We start from the raw sequence: 15221 nt of genomic DNA, 5'->3' as shown, positions 1-15221 counted from the left end.
CCTCTCCCCCAACTGTCCGGCTCTATCCCCCGGTTCAGCCATCTTGTCCCCATTCGGATTGGACGTGATCAGGAATTGCTCGCATCTGGCTATATTGCATCCATCCATCCTTCTTCATAAGGCTTCTTGTAGGTCGCCTGTCTAGCCCTCTTTTATCGTGTTCACTGCAGTCACTGCCGCCCTTGTCTCTCATCTAACCCCCTTTCCCTGCTTAATCTTGTTACTCTCTATCAAAACACACCACTTTATCTTAACTTAGACCAATCCTTGACACCCACCCCGCTCACTGCTCTTTTCTCCTATATTCTGAAGTCGTCGGTTCATTCGTCGCGCCCTCATTGGCCCACGAGACCTTCAGTGCTTCTTGCAATTTGTGCACCCGTCTCTTTCTTTATCCTCTTTCTCTAGCTCTCGCGAGCGCACTGCTTTCTTACATCATATATTTTTCGGGTCAATTCTTGTTATTATATGAGAAAAAAAAATGCCTTTCCTGCATCCATTTTTCGCTTGTCGGGCTTCAGCTCCAGCTTCCTCGTTTTTCAGCACATCCCGTTTCTTTTACCCTTCGTCAACGTCCAAGCTGCCAGACACCCCTGTGAAGTGAAATGATCTGCTCTAATATTAATGGTCTCCGGTCTTAGCTTACGTTTACGGTTTCCAACGCCTCAGCGAACCTTCCGGCTGCCCCGACTACTCTAGATCGACCCATTAATCGGCATCCTTGTCGCATATCTTTTGACCGTGATCTTGGAATAGACTCGCAGGTTTTGATACAGCGACCTGTGATTTCTCTTTTTCTTCCAGATGGATTCTTATGATGGTTATGGGTCTCCCGGAAGGGCCCGTGAAGGGGACCCTTACGCGTCTAGGGCGCCAGTTGATTCTTATAGACGCAGGTCACCTAGTAAGTAGCTAGTGGGCCAGTCATCGCTTTATAGTAACATTTCATAACCTTTAAGCTGCTGTAGCATCTCAGGACCGTCGTCGTGGACGTGGCCGTTCCCGCTCGCCTGCTATGATTGACCGCTATGAACCTTCTGATCGCCGGGCTTCCCGAGATGACTATTACACCGCATCCCGTGAACACGCCGTACGAGATCGTGATGAGCGTCGCCGTGCTCATTCCCCAAACGTTGCAAATATCGATCGTTACGTTCCTGGCCAAGATTCGGGAAAGCGACCAATCCCAACCAATCCGCTTCCCAATCCCTTGAATCTTGATTTCCAAGTCGGGTTTAACTGGTTTGCGGAGTGGTGGCGCGCCGAACAGTCGATCAAGGAGGAAAAGGAACGCGCAAAACATGGCGGACGTCGCCCCTCGGACCGTGTTAAGGGAGAACGCGAAGCTCGCGAAGACCGGGAAAAGGAGAGGGCGCAGATTCAGGCCGCTTATGATGCCTACAAGGTAGATCTCCAGATTAAGATGGCCAGGACATTTGTGCAGCAACATCGAAACGAGGAATGGTTCAAAGAACGTTATGTCCCGCAAGTCCGGGACCCCCTCCGTCGGCGCCTGATGGACTTCCGCACTGGTGCTTACGAACAATGGGAGCGTGATATAGATGGCGGGTTGTTTGATGAGTTTACCCTAGAGGGCATCTACAAAAGTGAAAGCGATGGAGCAGGTGGCGTCATTGAGAAGGAAGAAGGTGAGACTACGGCTGTTGGTGAGACTCTTGGTGTTCTGGACTTGCTCCCAACCCGGGGTGGAGAGCTTCGGGATGAAGCTTTGTCCCAACCAGCTCTACTTATCAAAACCTTAGCACCAAATGTGAGCCGTGATAAGATAGAGGACTTCTGTAAAGAACATTTGGGAGAGGAAGAAGGTGGGTTCAAATGGCTCAGCCTTAGCGATCCGAATCCTTCCAAGAAGTATCATCGGATGGGTTGGATTATGTTGCATCCTGCCCCGGATGTTGCTGTCATCGAGAGAGGGGATGGAAGAGAAGAGGAGGGTGAGGATATGGAGCACGACAAGGCTACCAACGGAGCTGTGAGCGTGACTGCCGCTGAAAAGGCACTTGAAGCGATCAATGACAAAACTATACATGACCCAGTTCACGGAGACTTTGTTTGTCATGTTGGCGTCCATGTACCACCGTCCCAACCCCGCAAAAAGGCATTGTGGGACTTGTTCTCAGCTCCGGAGCGTATTGAACGGGATTTGGAGTTGGCCCGACGTTTGGTTTCAAGACTTGACTCAGAGATGGGCGGAAATACAGACGGTTATGCCAAGATCGAAGAACGTGTTGAAGAATTACGTGGAAAGGGATGGCTGCAACCGCCAGTCACAGGTCCTGTTAGTGTGAAAAAAAGAAGGACTGACTATGATGCGGACGATATGGATGAGGGCGAAGCAGAAGAAGGTGAGGAGCAGGAAGGCTGGGAAGATGACGAAGTGGATGATGAGGAACTCCTCGCAAAGAAAAAGAAACTGGACCTGATGGTAGAATACCTCCGTAGGGTCTATAATTTCTGCTTCTTTTGTGTTTTTGAGAGTGACTCAGTCCATGAACTTGCTCGAAAGTGTCCCGGCGGCCACCTCCGGCGGCCCCGTGCTGGCCTCACTACACAGTCCAAAGCTGTAGCTCGAGCGAGTGCCCTTGGCCAACCTTTCCCTTCTAAGAAGAAGGAACCGAGCGAAGAAGGAGAAGAACAGTCGTCCATCGAGGAAAGACGACCACAACGGTTTAGTTCTAAGTCAGAACAACAGCTACAGCGCGCATTCAACTGGGTTAAGACATTTGAGGATAAACTTCTGCAGCTTCTAGAACCGGAAAATGTGGATATTCGGAAGCTGGGCGGCAAGCCTGTTGATGAGGCGCTGGAAGAAGAGTTAGCAAAGCATGTCAAGCAAGAGGACGAATCCAAATACCGTTGCAAGGTACCTGAGTGCACTAAGTTATTCAAGGCGGACCATTTCTGGCGCAAACATGTGGAAAAGCGTCATACCGAATGGTTTGAGAATATCAGCAGTGACGTAAGTTCCAGGTTCTGAGACCTCATTGCGATGCGAGACTAACCATGTGACAGCTTTCTTTGGTGAATGCCTATGTTCTGGACCCTGCTCGTATTGCGCCGTCGCGCTCTGATGCAAATAGCAATGGCCATTTCCCTCTCAGCTCTGGTCAGAGCCAAGCTGGCACCCCTCGTGGCTTTAGCTTAGCATCCATGCCGCCGTACATCGGACATAATGGAAATGTACCTGGTGGTTTCCAGAATTTACCCGGGGCCGGGTTGCCCAGTATGATGGGTGTCCCGAATCAAGCTGGTTCTTGGAGCGGGAATGGATTGGTCTCGGGGGATCACTCTGGCCTGCACCAGCCAGGCGCTATGCGTCGTAATAACCGTTACAATCGCTCAGGACCATATGATCGTCGTGGCCCTCGACATGGCGGCGCAGGAAACGGCCGTCTGAGCCCAGTTCGCGGTATGTCGGGCATGTATGGTTCCGGTGGTCGTCTTCCAGCTAACGCCGGCACTCCGTACATTCCCCCCGGCCATCCAGCCGCGGCAGCTTTTGCTGGGGCAGGCGGATTTGCTGATGCTATGGGAGCTGGTACTGCCCAACAAGCAATGGGCCCCCGGGAAGCCGTTCAGGGCCGCAGTCTTAAAAGTTATGAGGACCTTGATGCAGTTGGTGGAGCCGGAAGCGGCGAGTTGAACTATTGAGTACTAGAACTCTCATAAACTCTCCTTTATTATGTTTCGTTTCTTTGAACTACGGCGTCAACAGGTATTGTGTCTGCATTTCGTTGATTCAGGCTGACATATTGGGTTCAATATCTCTGCGCTTTTCTTGTCCACTATATTTGGTTTTATCACAGCACACTGAATTTACTTTCCTATCCGTCTTCTGGTCGCTGGTGCGTTGCATAGTCGTGAGTGATGGATTGAAATCCTCCATAGCTTGCGACAACACTGTACTTGCCGTACTTTGCCATTCTCAAACTTACCCGAGGTTTGAACATGGCGATGTCTACTTCCAAATTTGCACCTTTGTTTCTTTTATGCCTCCTTCCTTTTGATTGTACTATAGTTTCCTTTTTGAACCGAAGTAAAAGAGATCAATGAACTACTTTTTCTACTTGCTTGTGACGAGCCTCATTGTAACCACTTGGCTCTCAATACTGGACTTCACAGTGTACAGTGGGTTTTTGTATATGGCAGAATAGTGCGCCCCACTAGATACGTCCATGGCATTCAATATATTCATATTGCTTTCTTTATATGTCGTTTTAAGTATGTACAAATGGTGTCGCTTAGAATCGGTCGCCCTCATAGTTTCGTGTACTATGTGCCACCGATTACTTTATCTCATCGAGGCATCTGGATAACTACATCATCCCGACTATCCCGCCACTGAACGCCCATCTTGCGAACCCGGCGCTCGCTAGCGAGGAACAGGAGGAGATATATATGAGAAGCTATTTCGCCCCACGCATAGGCTTTTAGAGTCAGCTGACGGATATCCATTTCGCGTAGCGTTGACTCCGGGGTATTGTGTGGTAGTTGGGCACTCGGCACGTCTTCCAGTATGCACCATACGCCCCACCCTGCACGGCCTTCTTTGATGAAGTCCGACAAGAATAACCAGAAGCGGCGGAACGTGGACATGTCCCAAATGCAAGCCCCGTTGCTCTCCTGCAGGGAGATAATGGGCTCATGCGTCTCCGCCTCCACAACATCAATACGGAGATACCAATATCCTCTTTCTAATATGTCTAGGTCTCTAAATTGCCTGAGAGGTCTGTATGTCCGGCCCTTCAGACGAGCGGCTAGCATTTCTAGAGTTGGAGTGATATGTGTTGTGAACTGTTCTTTTGATATGGGAGGTAGTGGAGGTCTGATTTCCACGGGAACAGGAAAGCTTGTGTTAGCGAATATCGACAGAGCTGTGGACTGGACCGCGGAATCACTGATCTGATTTGCATTAGCTTCGTCGTTTGTGCACGGGCTATGACGCAGTTTCTTTCGGTCACTTCTTAGCCGTGGCAACTCTGTTTGATATCGCTTTGCACGAGTTAAGCCTGCAGAGCATGGGGAGCCCTGAGCTCGAGTGGTAGATAGCTGCTGGTCGACATCCTGCAGGTTGCCGGTGTCCGAAGATGGTCTTCCAGGTTGAGAATCCGGAATGACACTCACTGGACTATCGAGATAGTCTTTTAGGGAACAATCATGTGATTGGCCATTAGGCAGCTCATTCTCCTCGTACCCGATGGTTTTATTCGATATTATACTGGCCGTAAAATTGGAGGTATCATTAGTAGGGATCATGGGGTCTTGGAGCGGCGTGTTGTTGAATGGCAACTGGGGCCGGGGCAATCCGTCGCTAGCAGCGGTAGAGATGGTATAATCATGGTTATTATTGTTGTCGCCCGGTATCAAAGTTAGAACCTGGCATGAGGCACTCTGGAAGCCGAGAATAGCTTCAGCCTGAGCGCGGTAGTGGGCGTCGTCGCTCACCCCGCATGGCGCTGCGATGTGGACAAGGATCTCCGAATGTTCCATGACATCAGAGGATAAGGTGGCTGCAACATGGTGGAGTGATCTCTCAGATGAATCCTGCAGGAAGTTCGATTGACATTGTGGTAGTTCAGTGGAAGATCGCCAAAAGCAATGATAATGAATTGTGAAGAAAAGAGAACGAAGGCCCCAAAGGAGTATAGCTCAGGCGAGTCATGTGGAAGTGGGGTGACTTCTCAAGAGGGTAAAAATGCCAACTTTGGGTTTGAGATCAGCATCAATAGCTCAATAGCATTGGATCCTCTCAGTCCTCATCTCGATCTCTTGCCGAATTCTCGGCGGTGATTCGGCTGCTAAGAACCATCAACACTTATGATTTTCATGCTTGGTACCAGCATCTTGGTTGCGCTTCCCGGGAGTCAGCGTCGAGCTGTCGAGAATAGCACCTATCCACTCCATGGAGATCTCCATCTAAACGTGCCATTGTATACTCCACGCATCACTTAAATTAAAGAGACAACAAGCAGGAGACGAAGGGGGAAAAAGAAAAAGATTTACGAGCCGGCCCTCCATTCCGTTAATCACCAATTAGACGGGGGCTCCAATTTTTTTTTTTTTTTTTTTTTTTTTTTGGGTGGCAGGGAGCATCCGGGATACTACGCCCAGATCCAGTACACATTGGAGCCCCAATTAAAATTTCCACCCTGACAAGGATAGATACGCGGCTAAGTATCTAGGTAGGGTGCGACGAATGTCAATCGAATGACATGATCATAGGAATCCGGAGGTCACACATTGTCTGAATACAAACGATGCTTGAGAAGTACTCAAGAAGTCCGGCAGAGGCCATGCGTGTCATGTATGTATGTATGTACAACTGGTACGTACAACTACTAACTCTGAGCGACCAGACTCCTCGGCACGAGAAGTACCTTTTTCGTCTTTCCTTTCTTGGTCTCGCTCCTCTGACTGGTGCCAATTAAGTCGACGGAAAGAGCGTTGGGGATCCCGGCGAGAGATCCATCTTTACCCACTTGGTACCATACCGGCACCAAAGAATCCCAAGCTTTCAATGGCCCCAAAGATACGATGGGGCTCGTTAATCGGAAACACTTGAAAGAAACACGGAATGACCAGTCCAAACGCCGATACGCTTTGCCTCTATACATCGAAGGCAACTGTTGCTCCAAAGCTAAAAAGAGAATGGGGTATTAGATAGTTCACATAAGGGTGACCACTACAATTGCCTATTTTACATACAATACATCTACAATGAATATTGGGCGACCGTTTCACCGTCATCAGGGTGGCAATCACGAGAGGGTGGCGGGTGCAACTCCTATCCTTCGGGAATTTGATTGATATAGCGGCGATGATTGATTCGCGACAATTTTTAGTCTTGACTTAGGTACCAAATGTGGCTGTAGAGCGCTTTCCGGGGAAGCCCTAGTCAATATTTCGCTAGAGAGAGAGAGCGTGTGAGGTCACCCTATGCGCCCTTGCAGGAGCCTCAGGAGTGTTTCCTGAGGGAAAAAAAAAGAAAAAGAAACAGAAAAAGAACGCATGAAGGAACAAAAGGGAAAGAGATCTCTACGACGAGATCGATGCTCTTTTTCGGGCTTCATGGTGCATGGGTGAGTCCGGTTTTACCCTCCACACGGGTGGATGGTATGCTTACTTTTTCTCTTTGGAGCAGAATCTCGAGTTCCAATCAATCCGGCCGATCGTCGCTGTGGGTATTACACCATTACAGATTGAACTACTACAATACCTTCCCTGAAAAGAAATCAGATCTCAACACGCAGTCCATCTCTGATTCGAGTGGCAGGAGAACTACTAGAGCCAAACTCAAGAAAGAATAGTGAGATTTCATTCCCTTTCTCTCCATTTCTTTGATTTTTTTTTTCTTTTTCCTTTCCCACCTGGGGTCGCCCACCCTTTTAGCATCTTGATTGACTTATTGATTTTCCTCTTCACCAATATACACTATCGAATTCCTAAGCAACATGTACTAAAAAGAGTTGTTCTGATAATTTTTTTTTTTTGCCTCATTTAAGCAATCCCAAATCGAGGAAACGGGCGATTCGGCTTTATTCGTCGTTTCAGTACCCGGAGAAAGAAACAACGGATCTCTTCCATCCAGCTTGCGCAAAGACCAAGCCAACTGGGGCCGCTGAAGAACGGGTGACCAGACCCATCAAACCAATAAGCCACCAGTTTCTCGGTGGAAATCGAGCCCGCTTGACAGGGACTCCAAGTCGAACTGTACCGCGGTCGCTACCGCTGATTTCTTAGCCTTCTTCGACATCGTCAACTGACGGACGGTACCTTGTCCCACTTCCTCTCTGTTTGTGCGTCTCGATTTCTTACGCTTCTTCCTTCCCCCCACATCCCTTTTAGAGCTCTCATTACTCCGTACCTTTACATCTCCCCTCTATCGTCATTTCATGGTGTGAGTAGGACTCCCAGGGTGATACCTCGTGTCTAAACTCAATTCACAGTCGAACTCGGGGGGAAGCAACCCGGATAGATGTATGTACATACTTACCACCAACGGTAAGGGCGCTTGGACGAAGCGAATCCACTTTATCGGAAGTAGTTCGTTTCAAGGCTGACAACGGTCGCAGATGTTCATGGCCGTCATAATAATAACCTAGCCTCTAGACTCATCCAGATCCTAATCCACTGGACCCGTCCGTTCCTTTCTACCATCTTCACGCCGGTCGCATCCCACATAACTTTTCTCTTCACACATTCTCCCAACCAACATGGCTTCCCTGAATGACGGAGTCTTGCCTTTGGAGGTAGAAGCGTTGAATCGACAAAATGATGAACTCAATGGTAAGTGCGTGATGCAGTTGATATCGTATTCGTGGCTTGTTTTTATCTATATGATTTTAAAACGAATCCTGAGGTTTTTCGGGGCCATTCTGTCGCTGGAGATGAAATGCGATCCTGCTAGGCGGAGTGCTTTACTAGACTTCATACATTGTTAACCCAGCTACAAAATGATGTGCTCTTTCACGATGCTTTTCTGTCTTCCTTCCTTTCTTTTCTTTTCTTATCTCTCAGCATGTCGACGTAGCAGACACGGGCTTTGCCTAGCGATCATTGGGTTCCAGTTGCGCTTTGGCGTTGTTTGTCTGATTTGGTCGCTGACTCGAGACCATGATAGGCCGACAATCACAGGGCAGTTTAATGAAAGCGTCCATGGGAACAGAATGGTTTAGGTTTTTTGGAGGTGGACAAAAAAAAGTTACACGAGGTATGCGCCTTGCTTCCTTGGTCTCCAATAGGGTACTGACCTCTGCCGATCCAGATGGTCAACCAGCAAAACGACGGGGCCCAAAACCGGATAGCAAGCCGGCACTTACCAGGCGCCAGGAATTAAATCGTCAGGCGCAAAGGTACGTCGACAATGCGGACTTGGTCTCGTGATTATATACCAACCGTGGAGGTTTAGGACACATCGCGAACGCAAGGAACAGTATATGCGAGCGCTAGAGACTGAAGTCTCACGATTACGAGAGGCCTACACACAAGAGATATCCGCGGCGAATTTGACTGTCCACCAACATCGAGAGATGGTTCGGTCATTATCGGAAGAGAACAATATATTGAAAGAAATTCTAGCCGCACATGGCATCAACTATGAGGCGGAAGTGGAACGTCGCAAGGCGGAACGCACAAGTCCAACAAACGCAACATACCAGTCTAGTCCTTTTGCCAGCAGTGTTGGATCGCAGCCTGCAGCTGTCGCGCAGTCAGCTCCATCAACTCAGCACGCTTACACGACGCCACCCACGACTATCTCAGCCCCATCTTCTAGTTTAAGCCCTATTGTAAACGGGATAGAGCACATCGACGTCTCACCAACCCAAGAGTTATCACCTCACCAAAATTGCAATGCTGCTCCCTGCGATGCCTTAGCCACTCTTGACCGGATAGCACCAGCAAGTCGTCAGCCTAATCAGCCAGCGGGTATCTTTGAAAATGATCCGCAGCTGCAAATCGACTTTATTTTGACGTACGCTCTCCCTCACCTATGTTTTTGCTCCTGGTTTCCCGCCCCTCCATAACTGATCACTTAATAGGCTGGAATCACCATGTCGCGAACATACCGACTATCTCTGTCGACGATCTATTACGGAGGCCGATGATGAAGATATGCCTTTCTCTGGACACGCATTAATGGCTTCCTGTCCGCCACCCAGTTATATTGCCAACACAACCCATGAACAAGCCTACCCACATCAGACATATAATCTTCCACATGCCAATCTGACAACATTGCTCAACCTGAGTCGACAGCTTGTGACCGATGGCCAAATTACACCAATCATGGCCCTTCAATGTTTGAAAAACCATGAAATGTATCGCTCGTTGACCAGAGATGACATAAGGATTATAATCGACACGCTCAACACCAAAGTCAGGTGTTATGGATTTGGAGCGGTGGTGGAAGACTTCGAGCTCATGGACTGTCTGAGCAGTGTCATCGGGACCAGGGTCGAGTTGGGATTCTCCCGCGCCGGAGATGAGACGCTGTATTCATGATACCATGACATGAGTTAATAGTTCTTTTACCCCTGACTTGGGGTGGGGGGGGGGGGTGCATATAGAAGCTCCGGAGCGTTGTTTTCTTTCGGCTATAGGTGGCTGATGCATTGGTGTGGAATCCTGGTGTATATCATTCTTCTGTTGTTTGTTACTCGGCGTTGGCTGAGAATTTTCTTCTCGCATCATCTTTGTAATATTTTGGCCATGAAAAATGGCAGTTGTTTTTCTATAGCTGAACATGACTGTGTGGCATGTTAGGCAGTGCAGTGCTCTGGTTATATCATTTCCCACGCAATCAATATGTATGCATAAGAGATCGGACAAAGTCAATTCAATAATCTATAAACATACAGAAAAGTCATCCTCAATTCCTATATCCCGCGCCACATCCTTCGCTAAATCTCTTAAATCCTCACCATTCCGAATCCTCCCCACGATGTGCCAAACCAGATCCTCCGTTCCTAATCTCAGAGCCGAGTACACAATCTCCATAGCAGCGGCCTCCTCCTCTTCCTCCTCTTCGAGACCATCGAATGATGACCGATATGCCAAACGCTGCGCTATTTGTTCCCGGATTTGGTTCACCTTGCCCCTGAGCTCGGTAATCATTTCTGCCTGCGCGATCGCCTGTCGATCTTCATTCGGAGCACTATACTTGCATTCCTCCTGGATTCCTCGTGTAGTGCAGGCTTCACACGGAGACAGGCGATTACACTACAAAACGCCTGTAAGTGGACGTCAAGGCAAGGGGGTGGTGGGAGGAGGAGGAGGAGGAGGAGGAGGAGGAGGAGGAGGAGGAGGAGGAGGAGGTAGGGGGGGTACGGCATCGTATCTGAAACAACACATACCTTCACTTTGCGAGTTCGACAAGGGTGACATGAGGCCGTGGCCCGGGGCTTGGATTTGTGGCTCGTTGCTACGTCCATGGTATTATTTCCCATCATTCTATTTTTGGCTTTTTTCTTGCCAAAAAAAAAAAGAAGAAAAAAATTTCAACTTGTCATTGTTTGGACAAAAAGAGACTGGTATGATCTTTAGTGGTAACAATGCATGCAACAGTAATCTCCCATTCTACTAATTAAGCTCGATCCACCCTGATTAGAGCCGTTGTTCCCGTGAAGCATGATGACTAAGAAATAGCCGTTTCAGATCTTTATTTTCTCCGAGTCTTGCTTTTTTTATTTCCCGATTATCGTTTTTGGTAATCACCTGGCTTTTTGCGTGTGGATCTACGGAGTACGGAGTATTCCGTATCCTTTGTTCCCCCGTCTCTTCTTTATTTCCCCCCCCCCTTTTTTTTTTTCTTTACCCTGTACTTACCTGAGCAAATGTCGGTGTGTCCGTCGTTGCAGGCCGAATGTATCAACCCTGATGTTATGGGTAGTCTAATATCGGCGGAATGATCGTGAAACGTTCACACTGCTTAGATTAATTACCCTACTTTGTCAGCTCTACGTTACTTGTCTAACAAGTTGGCTTCATGATGGTTGTTGCCGTAGTACACAGTGCGTATGTACGTAAATATGCTACCACCGGGTCATAGCCATGCTCAGGCAGGTGAAACAAGGTAGTAGCGTCTCGTCTTCTTTCCTGCTACTGGGCGGGTCTTAATCGCAAAGTCTTAAGTGCTGATTTGGAATCGGCGTGAGAATAAGGGATTCATGGAATGAGTAACGGGCAGTGGGATACTGTTGAGAGTACAGTGATCATACTTCCAAGAAACGATAGGTATTATGAGTACGGGGTGTAGTTTGGAGAGCAAGCCCTTCTAGAGATGCTAGAAAGTCATCAAATCGGTTAAGGACATCAACGGTCATGTTCAGAGCTCTAAAAGACTTTTGAATATGTTCACCAAAAAGTATCCGGAAATTCGAAAGAAACATCATGACATTATGATATCATGGCAGGAATAAACTCAATCATAAGCAATTTACTCCTCATCCTCCTCGGCCTTCTGCTCCTCTTCCTCAGCGGCAGCCTCCTCATCCTCCTCAAAGGTATTGGCTGGCACGCTGTAGAGACGGAGAACGGGACGGTTGGGGTCCTTGATGAGAACGTACTTCTTGACCTTCTCCTCGTCCTCCTCGGCGTCCAGGGCGCGGATACGGTCGACAATGGTGCGCACAATACCCCAACCGTTGCCCAGGTTCAGGTTCATCTGAGCGGCGAGATCACGAGGCTTGTAGCCAACAACACCGAGGACAACATGGCCAGCGGCGGAGCGGGGGTTAGCACGAGAGACGAAACCGAGCTTCATGGCGTCGGCCTTGGCAAGGACGGCCTGGGTGGTCCAACGGGCAAGCTTAAGGCTGTTGTTCTTCATCTCAGTGGCAACAACGGCACCGCGCTGCGACCAGAGCTTGCTGCGCCAGTCCAGAGCATTACCGGAGCCCTGGGCCTTGCTGTCGAACTCATTCAGCGCCTTGACGATCAGCTGCTGGTCTTCGCCGTTGACGGGGTTCTTCAGGAGGGCGTCGACCTCAGTACGGACAACCATGTTCAAAGGCTCCTCGTCACGCTCCAAGGAGAGATCGAAGCGGCGGTACTTGTAGGCCTTGGAGGCAAGAGGCTCGGTCTCCTCAGAAGCATTGTAGAAGGGGTTGGCGTTCTTCATTTCCAGCTTGGCATCCTGGGACTCGGCGACGGTTTGCAGGGCAAAGTTGTGGTTGATGAAAGTGGCTTCCATGGCAAGAGCGCTGGGAGTGTTGATGGACTCCTGCTTACCCGAAGATTCGGCAAGCTCGAGAGGGGCGTCAATTGCATTCTCGTTGACGGTTACCAAGTCGAGCGAGGCACCCTCACGCTTGTCGAAGTAGATCTTGTTGCCCTGGTGCACGATAACAATATCCCAGGAGTAGACACTGCGAGGGGCACACATAAGCATGGACAGGATATCGGAGGTAGCGAAAACGGTGGCAGTGTCCTTCTCGGCGAGCTCCTGGATGACAGGGTCCTGGGAGGTAGTAACGTTGTAGGCAGCACGGTCAAGAGACTGCAGTCTACGCTCGGCACCCTTAACAGGGGCCTTGTCGTAAGAACGGTCGTAGTAGTAGAGGAAACCATACGAGTCGATGTCCTCGCCATCGGGGGTCTCTAGGTTCAGCTTCAGCAGACGGCTGAAGTCCACTTCCTCCAGCATAGTCCAGTCGGGGCGCACATTGACGGACGGCTCACGAGTCCTCTGCGGCTTGTCGTAGTCCTTCCATCCGAAACGACGTCCACGGTTGCTGCGGCCGGCACGGTTGTCGTAGAAGCGATCGCCCTGGCCACGGCCAGCACCAACACGCTGGAAGCCAGCACGGCCACCTCTCTGGCCCGCGCCACGCTGGGCGCGGCCGCGGAAGACGGTGCCACCACCACGGCCAAAGGTGCGCTTGGCAGAGGTACGAGTGTTGTCAACGACTGAGAAGGAAGATTCATCTTCAGCAGCCTGGATGCTGAACAGGTTGGAGGAACCGGCTCCGTACACTTGCTGGTCTGTTGATGATTGGTATGTTAGCTGCGGACCCGCATTTAACTGTCTAGATTAACTCATACCCCTGAAGTTGCGGTTATAGGCCTGACGACCACCTCTTTGGTCCTTAGACTCGGAAGTCCAGTCGGCCATGCGACCCAATTTGTCACCCTTAGAGAAAGGAGCAAATGGGACACCCTCAAGCATATTGTCGGTCGAGGTCGCGGGGCCCCAAGTGTCCTCCGCTGGCAGGGCCGCCACAATGTCGGCGATGGAAATGGGTGCCATGATGTCCGGAGATGATAATAAACCCAGAAATCGATTTCTGAAGAACAAGGTATCTCCGCGCAGACGTCAGGGTATCTCGGCGGATGGTGAGATCACAAGCGGCGGAGAAATTGATAATTGCGGGTTGAGTTTTTGTGTCGCGAGTGGGCTTGTGGCTAGAAGGCTTGGCTTGGTCGGCTCTGCACCGCCACATCACGTGTGTATATACCGCGTTGTGTACACTTGGAAGAGAAAGGAAATAAACATGGAGAGCAAGAAGTTCTAAAGAAAGAAAGAAAATCTTTCTAAGCTCACAGATATTCAAATTTGATTTTCACTGGAAGATACAAGCCAAAGCTAGTAGTTTCCTTTCTACTTACACACCATCAGCCAACCCCAGAGATACAGAAAAAAGCCACAAACAGATCAAATCCGTATAGTCAAGTGCAGTAGCAGTCTTCTCATTAGGTTTATTTAGTGATATTTTGCGCAGCAAACTTGTTTGGGATAACAAGAACTGAATGAGAACCAGTGTGGTGGAGGTGGGACTTTGTGATATGTGTTATCTCTGAAGTCGGCTTGAAGTATAGTCTTTAGTTCTTTCATCTTTACGTAAAGAGGTCTGGATCTACAATGCTTATCAGGGTATAAGATAGCAAGGGGAAGTTAGAAACTCAAATTATAAGGATACTCAGGAGCTGCAGGTTCAATTGTTAATGACGCTTTGATCGAACAAGATCTCAGGGGCGAAGAAATACGATGACACATTAATATACGGTCCTTATCAATGCTCTGTCGCCTTCCACACCACCGACTAGACTATTAAGGGTCGCCTGGTAAAGACCAACGAGAGCGGCCTATCTCCCTTGCTCTAGCTAGTACTGCTCCGCCATCCTGGAGATGCACAGATGGTTTCCCCTCGCTTCTGGGGCTGGATGCTGATCATCGGGCATGGCGTTAAGTCTGATTGGAGCTAATGCGAGGGCTCCACTGATAAGGAACTGATGCTTTATTGTAGTACTGTAGTACTACGGAGTAGTTCCTTAGGGCTTGGCCAACGAACTATACGGAATAGGTAAGGTAAGATTTGGTTCCGGCTTTCGTTCTGACCTCCATTCTCTCCGTAGTACCTATCAAATTGTAGGATAATTTATACCATATGACCTATTCCACCGGAAACACTTCTGTCCCTGCATGGAGATCTCGATAGTGCTGGGATCTACGAAGTATCAGGGCACATTCTTACATACATCCCATGGGACTTAGTTAACTCTTATCAAAGTTGAATAGTTTGTGGATCAAGACCCCATCTGGGAAATCATCTGCCTCTGGAACTTCACTTTGGGCCTAATCTTTTGCTGAATGCCGACTGCTGAAGCTGACCTCTCAGCTCATCCGAGATAACGACTCTTGGAATACCATTGGACTATCATGTCTTTTCCTTTGGATAGGACGGACGTAGCTGAAGAGCTCT

The 15221-nt window shown here is 49.1% G+C and overlaps 7 protein-coding genes across 7 annotated transcripts; 4 read left to right on the top strand and 3 right to left on the bottom strand.

The window, feature by feature from the left end:
• Positions 1 to 1015: 1015 nt before the first annotated feature.
• On the top strand, positions 1016 to 3672 carry BDV37DRAFT_276693 (putative arsenite resistance protein Ars2; the record flags this gene model as incomplete). Its single annotated transcript, XM_032085605.1, has 2 exons — positions 1016 to 2980; positions 3034 to 3672. The coding sequence occupies 2 exons, from the start codon at positions 1016 to 1018 to the stop codon at positions 3670 to 3672; spliced, it is 2604 nt and encodes an 867-aa protein (XP_031935064.1).
• Positions 3673 to 4104: 432 nt separating this feature from the next.
• BDV37DRAFT_49276 (uncharacterized protein) lies at positions 4105 to 6072 on the bottom strand. The gene has a single exon (XM_032090761.1). The coding sequence runs from the start codon at positions 5509 to 5511 to the stop codon at positions 4318 to 4320; it is 1194 nt and encodes a 397-aa protein (XP_031935063.1). The 5' UTR covers positions 5512 to 6072; the 3' UTR covers positions 4105 to 4317.
• Positions 6073 to 6832: 760 nt separating this feature from the next.
• On the top strand, positions 6833 to 7975 carry BDV37DRAFT_49192 (uncharacterized protein). Its single transcript, XM_032090759.1, has 4 exons — positions 6833 to 7100; positions 7163 to 7327; positions 7524 to 7918; positions 7968 to 7975. Exons 1-3 carry the CDS (start codon positions 7030 to 7032, stop codon positions 7759 to 7761), a joined length of 474 nt encoding a protein of 157 aa, XP_031935062.1. The 5' UTR covers positions 6833 to 7029; the 3' UTR covers positions 7762 to 7918; positions 7968 to 7975.
• A 155-nt stretch (positions 7976 to 8130) lies between these two features.
• Positions 8131 to 10077, top strand: flbB. Its single transcript, XM_032083729.1, has 4 exons — positions 8131 to 8731; positions 8786 to 8873; positions 8930 to 9493; positions 9561 to 10077. The coding sequence occupies exons 1-4, from the start codon at positions 8635 to 8637 to the stop codon at positions 10021 to 10023; spliced, it is 1212 nt and encodes a 403-aa protein (XP_031935061.1). The 5' UTR covers positions 8131 to 8634; the 3' UTR covers positions 10024 to 10077.
• On the bottom strand, positions 10058 to 11004 carry BDV37DRAFT_49256 (Zn(II)2Cys6 transcription factor domain-containing protein). Its single transcript, XM_032090760.1, has 2 exons — positions 10875 to 11004; positions 10058 to 10740 (listed from the first exon to the last, which is right to left on the bottom strand). Exons 1-2 carry the CDS (start codon positions 10968 to 10970, stop codon positions 10366 to 10368), a joined length of 471 nt encoding a protein of 156 aa, XP_031935059.1. The 5' UTR covers positions 10971 to 11004; the 3' UTR covers positions 10058 to 10365.
• BDV37DRAFT_264987 (uncharacterized protein) lies at positions 10063 to 10367 on the top strand. Its single transcript, XM_032083728.1, has one exon. It carries the CDS (start codon positions 10129 to 10131, stop codon positions 10282 to 10284), a length of 156 nt encoding a protein of 51 aa, XP_031935060.1. The 5' UTR covers positions 10063 to 10128; the 3' UTR covers positions 10285 to 10367.
• A 651-nt stretch (positions 11005 to 11655) lies between the features above and the next one.
• On the bottom strand, positions 11656 to 13910 carry BDV37DRAFT_264985 (eukaryotic translation initiation factor 3 subunit D). The gene is made up of 2 exons (XM_032083727.1): positions 13564 to 13910; positions 11656 to 13503 (listed from the first exon to the last, which is right to left on the bottom strand). The coding sequence occupies exons 1-2, from the start codon at positions 13766 to 13768 to the stop codon at positions 11957 to 11959; spliced, it is 1752 nt and encodes a 583-aa protein (XP_031935058.1). The 5' UTR covers positions 13769 to 13910; the 3' UTR covers positions 11656 to 11956.
• Positions 13911 to 15221: the final 1311 nt, after the last annotated feature.

The sequence above is a fragment of the Aspergillus pseudonomiae genome, assembly GCF_009193645.1.
Source record: "Aspergillus pseudonomiae strain CBS 119388 unplaced genomic scaffold BDV37scaffold_143, whole genome shotgun sequence".
NCBI lineage: Eukaryota > Fungi > Ascomycota > Eurotiomycetes > Eurotiales > Aspergillaceae > Aspergillus > Aspergillus pseudonomiae.
The sequence above is the reverse complement of the archived record's forward strand: the minus strand, read 5'-3'. Positions and strand labels throughout refer to the sequence as shown.